Genomic DNA, 11,672 nt, shown 5'->3' with positions numbered 1-11,672 from the left:
GAAACTTCAGTCTCCAATGCAAATGCATTTCTTACATCACACCGCGCAGCCCAGCCGTATGGTAAGTGTATGTGCTCTTGGCTATAATTATGGTACATTCTTTGAAGAAAACCTCCTCCATAAGAACATTAGTCAAGAGGTACAGAAAACAGACCATGAATTCCACTCCATTAGTTTTGTGCTTCCTACTTTCACATGCTGTGGTTTCATGCTTGCCTGACAACTTTCAAAATCATATTTATTTCCAAAGCATTGGTTTTATTCTGTATCTAAAATAATACCAGAGCACATAACACAAGTACCTGTGGGAACAGGAAATGCTACTCTTATCATTTAAGCACAATGATGAATTATACTCCTATTTTAAAGCGAAAATACTTATGGAAAACTATCTTGCTGTTATCCTTCCTCTGCAGTGGTCGTTTTAGCACTAGTTTTGACCCTAAAGTACAATTCAGTTTATTTACTCTTCAAACAATCCTTCTGCTAGGATTTAAATCCTGTAGAGGATTTAAAGTAACAGGAGAACAACTTAATCGAGTCCGGAGCGGAAATGGCGGGGGCAGTGTCAGGGTAGAAGGACTCCGTCTGAGAAGCCCGATTCGAGGTCTTCAGGGGCGGTTTGTCCTGTCGAAGGGTCATTCCGCTGTGGCTCCCAAATTTTGCTTCCGAGGCTGGCCTGGCTGAGGGCTCAGCGCGCCCGGCCCCACCCTCCAGAACCCCCCAACCGGAGCCTCATTCTTTTTCCTGCGAAACACCCGATGCTGCCTGAGGCTTGGACCCAACCTGAGGGACCACATCTGAGAAAACCCTGCCTGTGTCTGCAGTATCCGCTTGAATTCCTCAGGTTGTTCAGGAATGGAGAATCTCCAGCAGTGTTAAATATATTACCATCAACTTAGGAGATGGCTGCTTTGCAAAGGAAAGGGCTTCAGGCAAGGATTCTCAGCTCTGAAGAAGAGGAGAAACTGACAAGAGACCAAGCTTTAGTGTCTGCTTATAAACAGCAAAAACTGGAAAAAGAGGCTCAGAAGAACTGGCACCTTTTTTACAAAAGAAATAGCACTAATTTCTTCAAAGATAGACACTGGACCACCAGAGAGTTTGAGGAGCTCAGATCATGTAGAGAGTTTGAAGATCAAAAATTGACTATGCTTGAAGCTGGTTGTGGGGTTGGGAACTGTTTATTCCCGCTTTTAGAAGATCCGAATATCTTTGCCTATGCCTGTGATTTTTCTCCAAGAGCAGTTGAATATGTCAAGCAAAATCCTTTATATGACACAGAACGATGCAAGGTATTCCAGTGTGATCTGACTAAAGATGACCTTCTGGAACACGTGCCCCCGGAGTCTGTGGATGTTGTCATGTTGATATTTGTGCTCTCTACGGTTCACCCTGATAAAATGCACCTTGTCTTACAAAACATTTACAAGGTATTAAAACCAGGCAAAAGTGTCTTGTTTCGCGACTATGGGCTGTATGATCATGCCATGCTTAGGTTTAAAGCCGGCAGCAAACTTGCAGAAAACTTTTATGTTAGACAAGATGGAACCAGATCGTATTTTTTCACTGATGAATTCCTGGCACGGCTCTTTATGGACACAGGTTACGAAGAAGAGGTGAACGAGTATGTGTTTCGTGAGACGGTGAATAAAAAAGAAGGCCTGTGTGTACCGAGGGTTTTCCTTCAGAGCAAGTTCCGAAAGTCTCTGAAGAACCCAACTCCTGTGACCCCGCGCCTGGGCCACGAGTCCTGACCTTTCACGAAGTTGATGTCTGTGCCTCCCCTTGAAGAGGAAAGTTTAAAGTCACTATTTTGTGTACTTTTATATTTTAACTTTTTAAAATGAATATATATACTTTTTATATTAAAAGGTAGCAAGTGTGTGTGTGTTACAGAATTGTAAATAAAATTGCAAGACCTGAAAAAAAAAAAAAAAACTTAATCGAAATCATGTTCCTACTGCTTCAGAGTATATTTTACTGTGGTGTTTCTAGTTTTATGGATCTACCCAGGCTGCAACTAAATTAATTCTTTTAATCATCTTATACAATATTTACTGAAGTAAAACCGTTACATAAAGCATAGTTTCTGCTTTGTGAATATAATACTATAGTAATTATATGGTGCATTTACCACACAAAAAGTGTGTTTGCTTAATTAAAAGGAGTCTATCTATTATTTGTTCCAATGGCACTCTACATCTTTAACGCTACTGATGGTAAAATTTTATTTCCAGCTCATTATACTAGAGTCTGTATGGTATTTTCAAATGGGAAATGCCTGACAACCATTCAGACTATGGTGACAATGTTACATGAAGTTAAACTATTTAAATAAGCAAACTGAAATGTAAAGAAAAAATAGAAGAAAGTAATAGGAAACCTGCCAATCGTGACAATAGTTGGATGAATTAAATTTAAAAACTAACAAGATGAGTAGATGTCAGCAGTCATCTAAGAATAGCAGGACTACTTCATGGGGAGCCCCACAGCAGGGACACAGCTGGAAGGAGAGTGTAGACCCTGGTGAGTCGGTGGAAGGTGAGGGAGATCTCAGATCCCCGTCCCCCAGCTTCTGGTCTAAGTGCTCTAGCCAGAGCAAGTTCATGGGCATTTTCCTTCTTTTACAAGTTTACACATATGATTCTTTAAATTCACAATGTAACGTATCTCTTAGATTTTAAGACAGATTTCAATTTCTCAAGATGTCTGAGAAGAGGGGGGAGAGGGAGGGAGGGTGGAGAGGAGAAAGGGGGGAAGATAAGAGAGGGGAAAGCGGGGGGTGGAGAGGAGGGGGAGAGAGAAGCTGTGCCTGTTAGGAAATAAGTGAATAATAAACTGTTTTGGGGGAGTTTGTTTTGTTTGTTCATTTTTTTTATTTTTTACAAATATAAGCAATAGAAAGTTTAAAAAAGCAGATGCTTCATCACAAAGAATAAAGATAATGTGAAATTGAATTTATACTGATTTTAACAAATTGCCAACCAATTGTTTAGGTATTGTATAAAAAGACATATTTTAAGACTAAGGATTGTCTCTTATTCCAAATTGAAAAAGAATTAGTTATTATGAGGCAATTAAATCACAGTATACAGTCAGTTTCTATAACTAAGTTACAGGTAAAGCAGTTTTACTGTAGAACAATCTTCATTTATCTTCAGTAAGGTTTATTGAAGGTATATCGTGTACAAAACACTGGCCTAGAAATAGATTTATTTAAGACATAGTACATGTCTTAAGGAAGCTTAAAATCTGGTTGAAACCAGCCATTGGGGTCTTTATAAAGGTATACTTGGTATCTATGAAGCACCCTTGCACACCGTAAGGGATTAGAGGTAACGAGAACAGAGATAAACAGAAGAAATTACAATACTGCAAAGAAATAGAAGAGAAATATTATTTTATTGCTTCTGAACTGATGTAAGAAATGTGCTAAACAGGTAGTTAATATGAAATAAAGAATTGCCAAATGATACTTTTTGGTCAAATGATGAAGCTCAGAATGGATTTGTATTGGACAAAATCTGTGGGGTTACGTGATTTTCTCCAGTTAATTTTTGATACCCTAGATGCAGGGAAAGTCAAAAATGGCAAAAGTTAATGAGTAGCATTTCTATGTGTTGATTTTTTTCCTTTTACAGTACATGTATTTTTCAATGGTAAGTAGAACAAGACTTTTTAAAAGCCTTTGACAAAAGCCAGCTACTGAAACTACTGCTTCCTATGAGATAAATAACTGGCTTTAAAAATTAATCAATGAGCCAAAGCATTTATATCAGCTGCAGGCTTCAAAGTCAAGGAATTATTAGAAGAGTTTGAGAAAGATGAAACTAACACCTGAGGAATGGGGAAGAAATATTAAAGGTCAACTCTTGCTATGTGGAAGCTGGCAGAGAAAGTCAAATTCTACCATTGAAAGAAATAACATTAATACTGAGAAATCTCACAGCACGAAGATAAGCTATGGGAAAACTTAAATACCATATCTAGCTTTATTGTTAAGAAAGGGCTGGGTTAAATACAGGTTTCACTGATTAGTTAATGCTTTTCAAGTAAATAAGCATGAAGCAAAATATCTAGCATCCCAGTCGATCACAGGTTAGAAGAAAACTGTGCTTTTAATAACAAAATCTGAAGTACAAGAGAAGCATGTAGCTGAAGGAGAATTAAACCTAAAAGGTATAATCACTTGATGACCTGAACAGTGATTAGTAAGAGCTAAAACTTCGTAAGGCCAGACTGATTAACGCTTGGATTCTATATATCTATATCTATATCTATATCTATATATATATTTTTTTTTAATGGGATAATGTTTATGTCTTCTTAAAAGGTTAAGTCTATATTAGTAAAAGTTAACGTTAGGATTTTTAGAGAGCCAATGAATAACACTTTCGCTTTTTCCACCCGAGACCTGAACAACTGAGACAAAGGGGTCAGGCAGATGGTCATCAAAAATGTCAGCCAGGGCTTCCCTGGTGGCGCAGTGGTTGAGAGTCCGCCTGTCGATGCAGGGGACACGGGTTTGTGCCCCGGTCCGGGAAGATCCCACATGCCGCGGAGCGGCTGGGTCCATGAGCCATGGCCGCTGAGCCTGCGCGTCCGGAGCCTGTGCTCCGCAATGGGAGAGGCCACAACACTGAGAGGCCCGCGTACCGCAAAAAAAAAAAAAAAAAAAAAAAAAAGTCAGCCATGCACTGACAGAGCTTATAGAACAAGGCTTAGTTTAGGGAAAATATATTCTTCCTAATAAGGAACCCCTGAATTAGGCCTGCTTACAACACTGGTCACAGCAAACTTGGAAATAGCGTGAAAGGTCAGGGATGTGGCTGCCACATATGCCACACGTCCAAGAGAAAGTCAGAGCTGTTTCCCTGCAGGCAGCTAGATGCCAATGAGTAGGAGAGAGGGGGCAAGCCATGTGTGCAGACCCATCTTCCTCTCTCCACACAGCAAGGGAACCAGGGCAAACAGAGGTCAAGAGTGATCAATAATGGAGACCCCTTGAGGGGCAAATGGGTAAAGAGGTTCTTCTGTAACACTATAGAGCTATATTTCAGAGAAAAAATACTTTATAAGCTGGGTATTGTCTTTGGAAAGCTGCACATTCAGCCTCAGAAAGACTGACCTCACAAAACCAGATATAAAAGTGACAGAAACATCCCACACTTAAATGGTCTTGATAATTGCCACCTCTCACCGCCTCATTTTGACACCCGGAGACAATGAAATAGGGCATACCTGGTTAGACCCTCTTACATTAATGAAAAAAGCACACTCATGGCTGAGTTCTGGAAAGATGATTGTATCACATTCATAACATTAAAATGAGCTCTGGAGAAATGTATTTTATAATCCTATGTTTAATTCTTTGTGTAATATTATCCTCTCTCTGTAAACACAGCCAAGCCTGATCCCCAGAAATGCAGTTTTTAAAAAGATAACCAAGAATGTCATATAAAATGAATGCCAGTATTCACAGCATGTGAATCCAAATTCAAAATTCTTATCTTTCAACAAGTCTGGGAAAATTCTGATGGGTTGCTAGACTATTTTTTTAATCTCCTCCAGAATCTTTTCCAAATTGAGTTCCAAGTAGGAAAAGACATCCAATTAAGTTCCCAAAAAAGTCTGAGATTTTGAAAAATCATATTTTAATGGACATATTTTCATTCCTGTCAGTGATGAACAGTATGATTATGGCAGGTCCTTTGATCTTTGTTATGGTGTTTTCTATAAGCACAGGGTCTGACAGGAGATACCTCATTAAATCTTTCCTCATTTCCTCCTGGTTTCCTTTTTTCCTCACTTCATTTTCTCAAAATAATACTGCGTGGCTGGCATTTTCTTTGAAAATAAGGTGCTTTATCATTCTCAGTTTTTATTAAGAACATTAGTATTGTAAATATATCAATTATCCCATACCTACTATATACAAAGAACTGTGAACTGTGTATGGAGAAAATAATCCTACAATCTGGCCACTACCCTCAGGGTGTTTATACCCCAACTGGAGAAAACAACAGTAAAAATGTAATATGTGAGGTCCTAATCCATGATATTAAAATTTACTCACATACATGCAGAACAAGACTCTAATAATACCCTGTGTACTTCAAATATTTGACACTTCCAATGGCCAGATATTTTAACTAGCTTCAACTTGACATTTCTCAGAGCTTCAGATTTTTTGTTAAATGACTTGAAATCTTGTGAGGTAACAAACTAAAATTGAAATGGATTTTTAATTATCATTCCCTCAAGACATTTATAACTAAATCGTTAAGTAAGCTTCTTTAAATACAATTTTAGCAATTCTGCTTTTCTATTAGAATTAGACTTTTCCCCTTTATGACTTAAATGCTGAAGATGAACCAATTTTAAAAATTAAAGGATTTCTAATGTTTCCATTAGGAATATATTTCCTCTTTGATTTCACAATATGAAACTATTTGAAAATAAGCACCTTTCAATGTACACGGAATAGATAATTTCTGATAATGGTAGTAAGTATAGAATACAAGAGTAACCTTCCAACTCACACTAGAGACTTTTCACAAAATAATTGAGTAGGAAAATCCATGATGCTCTCTTCTTATAAGGAAATTACTTTCTTGTCTAAGAATTGAGGTGGCTGGCATGAGGAGCATTTTTATTCAAGCAATGGGGTTAATAGATTAGCAAAGAAATGTTGACATTTTGTGGAGTGCAATATGATAAATCATAATCATGATAAAAATAAAAGAAATTGCACTTACAGAACTATCTTATATATAGAGTTAGACTGAATGTTATCATTTAATGTCACAGAATGAGAGAAGAAAAAACAGAAAAGTAAAAAGAGACACACATAAATCTTGACACATATTTTTCACTATAAACTTGTGGAGGAAATGAAGGATTCCATTAACTTAGAAATGTCTTAAAATAATTGTATCACTTGTAGGGAAAGACAAAGCACTACATACCAGTTGTCAGGCTCAGACAGTACAAAACACCAGTGCTTTTGATCACTCAAGTGGGATGAGGGCAGTGATGATGGGCATTTGAAAATGTATGAACCCAAACAGACAATAGAGGAGAATGAATTATCAAATTTTAGCTTTTTGAAGCCAGCCAACTGAAGTTTTCTAAGAGCTTCAATAAACTGATTTACCTATAATCTGATTTCATTCTATAAGAACTGAGAGAAAAACTCATGTTACCAACAAGTGTATTCTGTACCTCTAATATCATGTAGGAAAGCATATATTAGAGGAATAAATGTATAAATATTAAGATTGATTGATGCAGTTAATGTTTTAACTTGCACTGGTTCTAAAGTATTCTGTTTGGAAGATCGCATAGTAATAGAGATCTTTTACTAGATCTTTAAAAAGTGAAAGACCCTGCAGTTTGGATTCTTTTTTTTTTTATTGAAGTATAGTTGATTTACAATGTGCCAATCTCTGCTGTACAGCAGTGACTCGGTTTTACATATATATACATTCTTTTTTAATATTCTTTTCCATGATGGTTTATCCCAGTAGTTCCCTGTGGCATAGAGTAGGACCTTGTTGTTTATCCATTCTAAATGTAACAGCTTGCATCTACCAACCCCAAATTCCCAGTCCACCCCTCTCCCTCCCCCTCCCCACCTTGGCAACCACAAGTCTGATGTCTGTCTGTGAGTCTGTTAAAGACCCTGCAATTTGAATGGCATTTTTTTCTAAAGGAAGTTTCTACCTACTCTTCCAATAATAAAATTAGAAGCTCTAGAGAGAGGTTCATGATGTAAATAGCAAACTTCCGTGAATAGTTTTGCTAAAACAAAGTCAGTTTTTAAAAATTATGATTAGCCAATTCCAGAGAAAGGCATACCAAGAGAAAGTTTGAAAATTAAATTGATCGATTATCAGCACAAATTGCTGATGATCAAGAAAATTTAATGCAAGGTAAAGTTAAAATTTCCAAATATCTTAAGGCATACTTTTGGAGAAGAATTTCACATTATCATTTGCAACCAAATTTTACTTTTATATTTCAGTGGACAAAATTCTACAGTGCCCTCAAGCAAGTGCACTATCTTACCAGTAAACTGCTTTATTACATCTCTAAAAGATGTCGAATAGTATTTCTAACTCTTAGCCAACTCTTGCTTCTATATTTCATGACTTTTTAAAGAAAATTAAATAAACCTTTGGTGCTATTTTTTAGAGCCTATCTTGAAATAGAGAGGGCCACAATTTCTCATTGATTTGACTTGAGCAATTTAATCTATATTATTATTTGAACATTTCCTCCAAAGTTGGTTCTTCTAGAGACATAATTATTTCTGTTATCTCCTCCCAGTTGGTCAAAACATTCCCCTCAGTTGACCCAAACTTTTCCAGTCCAGGTGACCCAACTTCAGGCCCATCCCCTGCAATCATACAGAGAATGACTTGTACCTGTGACTTTATCACATTCAGTCTGTGGATGAGCATCCCCAAAAGATGTCACTTACCACTACCCAAGATTGAAAGCTCATTTTTAATTTGTTATCTAGCACCAACCATTATTCATCTAGAAGCCTCTAACCATTACTGCTTTCCAAAAATTTTCCTCTCATTGAATTACTAGGATTTTCATCATATTTTCCAGATGGATTCATTTGCATTTTCAAGAAATAACTCTCACTCTATAATTTATTGCCTATGTTCGTAATATAAAGGTATTCGTATGGCTGCAACTCATATTTGCATTTGTAGATTTTTAATTTGTTTAAAACACAACTGACAAATTTTATTATCTGTTGAGTCTCTCATATATATGTTAAAACTGCATAACTTCAAAGTCCAGAAGAGAAGAGTTTGCATACTTGATGCTTTGCAATCTCACCTTAAGTTTGATAGAACTTGGAGGTTTCAAAAAGCCATATCAAGTAAATTTTACTTGGAATTACCAGTATGTTTCCCAGGCACCAAATAATTGTATAAATTGGCATCAGATATCTCAAAATAATATGTAATATCAGCCTTGTCCCCAGGAAAGGAGCAGGAAATTCCCTCATATTGCTTTATTCCTCTACTTCTTTCTCCTCTTTGCAGAGTTCTATGCTTTTTGGACCAAGAGAGCAAGCTAGCGCTATTTAGTATTTAGAGCATAATCATAGACCATTATGGTCTGCCTACAACACAATTTATTTTTAGTTGATTTATTTATCAGTTGTTGAGCACCAACTGAATGCTGTGTATAGCATCCTTAATGAATGAATAAGAACATGATTTCTGAGAACATGTCAGGTTCCCTCTGATTGTCTCCCTACCACTCCATACACACTGACAGAGTCAGCAATACCTCATCCCCTCAATATGAAATAAATGTGTTCACCAAGAAAAAAAAAATGACATGATTACTGGACTTAACTAGCTCATTTTCCAGGGAGAAGTCTGACACAAAATAGAAGTAAATTCTAATACAAAATAGATACCTGCAGGGTATATGAGGGAACTTAATTCCACCTGAAATCAGTTCTGAACTTCAAACAGTTGATTTACAAAGAATTTATAGAAACATAGTAACTCATGAGACAGGTACTGTCTCTGTAAATATCTCACAATATCCTACATGAACATTATTTTTGCAACCTAACTTGAAGGCTATACAAACCCCCAAATCATTAAGATTAATAAACAATGTCATTAAGTCTGCTTATGATCCTTCATAGGGAATTGGAAGATCAATACGAAAAATAATACTTTACTTATTCATTCCTTTTTTTGCAAAATATTAAAAATAGTACATTAGGAGAAATAGTTTTATTCAGAAGATAAAGAGTTAAAGGTCAGTATTTTATTCCCAAGGTTGACAATTCTGACTCCTCTGTTTCTCAGTCATTCATTCTGCGTCATCCTTAAGGTTGTTTCTTATCTGATATGCATTCCCAGCCCTGACTAAGGATGAGAACTGGCATTATTTTTAAGCACTTTAGTGCAGTCAAAGATTTTTAGTTTCCCTGAGGCATCATGCTCTATCAACAGTTCAATAAACCTGCCAAATGTTTTACTTATTCTGAAGGAAAAACAAGTTTAGAAAATATTAAGCCCTTAATATTTTGTGGACTTACATGAAGTGACTCTCCAGTAGGAATAAATGTCAAACACAGAATCTTTCCTCACAATGTCAAGCTCAGCCAAACACAGTGTTTGTTTTAGGCCACTTGAATGCAGGAATGTTTATCATTATTCCTTAGATTATATTTTATCATGAATGGCTTTACTCTAATTTGTTGGTAAAACTCAGGGGAACTGAAATTAGTCTCAAAGGTGAACACAAAACAGAAGAAGCAATACAGAGCAGATACATCTCTATACAATCATACCCCAACTGAGGCAGAATCACTAAAGTCTTCTGATATATTTAGAAATACTGCTTTATTCATTGTGCTACAAAAAAAGTAGTGTAAACCAAGATTACTCAAGGCTACTGATTGTAAACTACATGTGAGGAGTAGACTTCTGAAGATACACCAAAATATAAATTTAGCAAAAGATGCTTTCTCAAGAATTCTTTCCATTACTTACTTTCAACATACTAAGCTTGATTTAACTTAAGACCTGAGTTAAATTCCAAAGTCAGAGTGTGTGTCATTTCTCTAACCTACTTGGGGAAAACATACTTACACTGAAAGACTGTCCCTGAGACCCACTAAAAACTCTACGATACACTTAAGGTTACTTAGAAATAATGCACAAAGAAGTTCAGAAGAAGAAAATTATTAGTGTTCAAGGATAATTTTTTCTCATTCATAATTCATTTACATATTTAAGGCTACAGTTTGAAACAGAGACATTATATCTTATATACTCATGCATTTATGAAATTTTTAAAGAAAAATAGCTTATGATTTATTTATGTTCCCCTCTCTAGAAGAGCAAATAAAATTCATTTCAAAATACCATACTGCATTTTAATAGACTATATTGATTATATATTTCTTATTCCTTTCAGAGAGATAACAAGGCAGTGAAGAACTGTGGGACCGTGGGCACTGCTTCTGTCCTAGAGGTGCCTGGTGAGAACACCTGCTCAGGTGTCCAGAAGAGGCTGGTGAGAGACTCAGAAGTTGAGCAGAACTTCTGACTGACTGAGCAGATTTCAACAGACTCACAAGGCTAGATAGACAAAGTATTTTAGAAGTTTTGCACTTTCGAGGTAAAAGCACTACATATACTAGAAATTGACAAGTCAAGGAGGTATTTTGTAGTGGGGTTACCACAGTAATAGTTATAATGCAACATAAAAATACCAAGCTACTTGGGGAGAGAGAGAGGGAAATAGAATAACAGAAGGCTGTTTACAAGACACATACCTAAAATAGAATCTTTTCCATTTTTTAAAAGTTTGGACAAATGATAGAGAAAGACTTGTTGAACGTCTTATCATGGACACTAACAATAATGGAAAGAATTGCTAAAATGCAGTACATTAAAATTAAGAACTTCTATTCATTAAAAGACACCATTAAGAGAGAAAAGGCAAACTGCAGAGTAGGAAAAGCTATTTGTAAAACCTATCCCCGATAAAAGGCTCATATCTGGAATATTTAAATATTTACAAATAAAAAAGACTTACAAACAAATAATGGGCCAGATAATTCAACAAACACAATGCAAAATACAATATCCACATGACCATCAGAACTATGA

The 11,672-nt window shown here is 36.2% G+C and overlaps 1 protein-coding gene across 1 annotated transcript; it reads left to right on the top strand.

Moving 5' to 3' along the window:
- Nucleotides 1-550: 550 nt before the first annotated feature.
- LOC132530358 (tRNA N(3)-methylcytidine methyltransferase METTL6-like) lies at nucleotides 551-1,885 on the top strand. Its single transcript, XM_060167528.1, has one exon. It carries the CDS (start codon nucleotides 906-908, stop codon nucleotides 1,755-1,757), a length of 852 nt encoding a protein of 283 aa, XP_060023511.1. The 5' UTR covers nucleotides 551-905; the 3' UTR covers nucleotides 1,758-1,885.
- The last annotated feature ends 9,787 nt before the right edge of the window (nucleotides 1,886-11,672 follow it).

Source organism: Lagenorhynchus albirostris, chromosome 12, assembly GCF_949774975.1.
Source record: "Lagenorhynchus albirostris chromosome 12, mLagAlb1.1, whole genome shotgun sequence".
Classification (NCBI taxonomy): Eukaryota; Metazoa; Chordata; class Mammalia; order Artiodactyla; family Delphinidae; genus Lagenorhynchus; species Lagenorhynchus albirostris.
This window is presented reverse-complemented; position numbering and strand designations above follow the sequence as displayed.

Excerpts from the sequence above, each read along its gene's own strand:
- LOC132530358 (XM_060167528.1), top strand. The coding sequence starts at position 906 with ATGGCTGCTTTGCAAAGGAAAGGGCTTCAGGCAAGGATTCTCAGCTCT.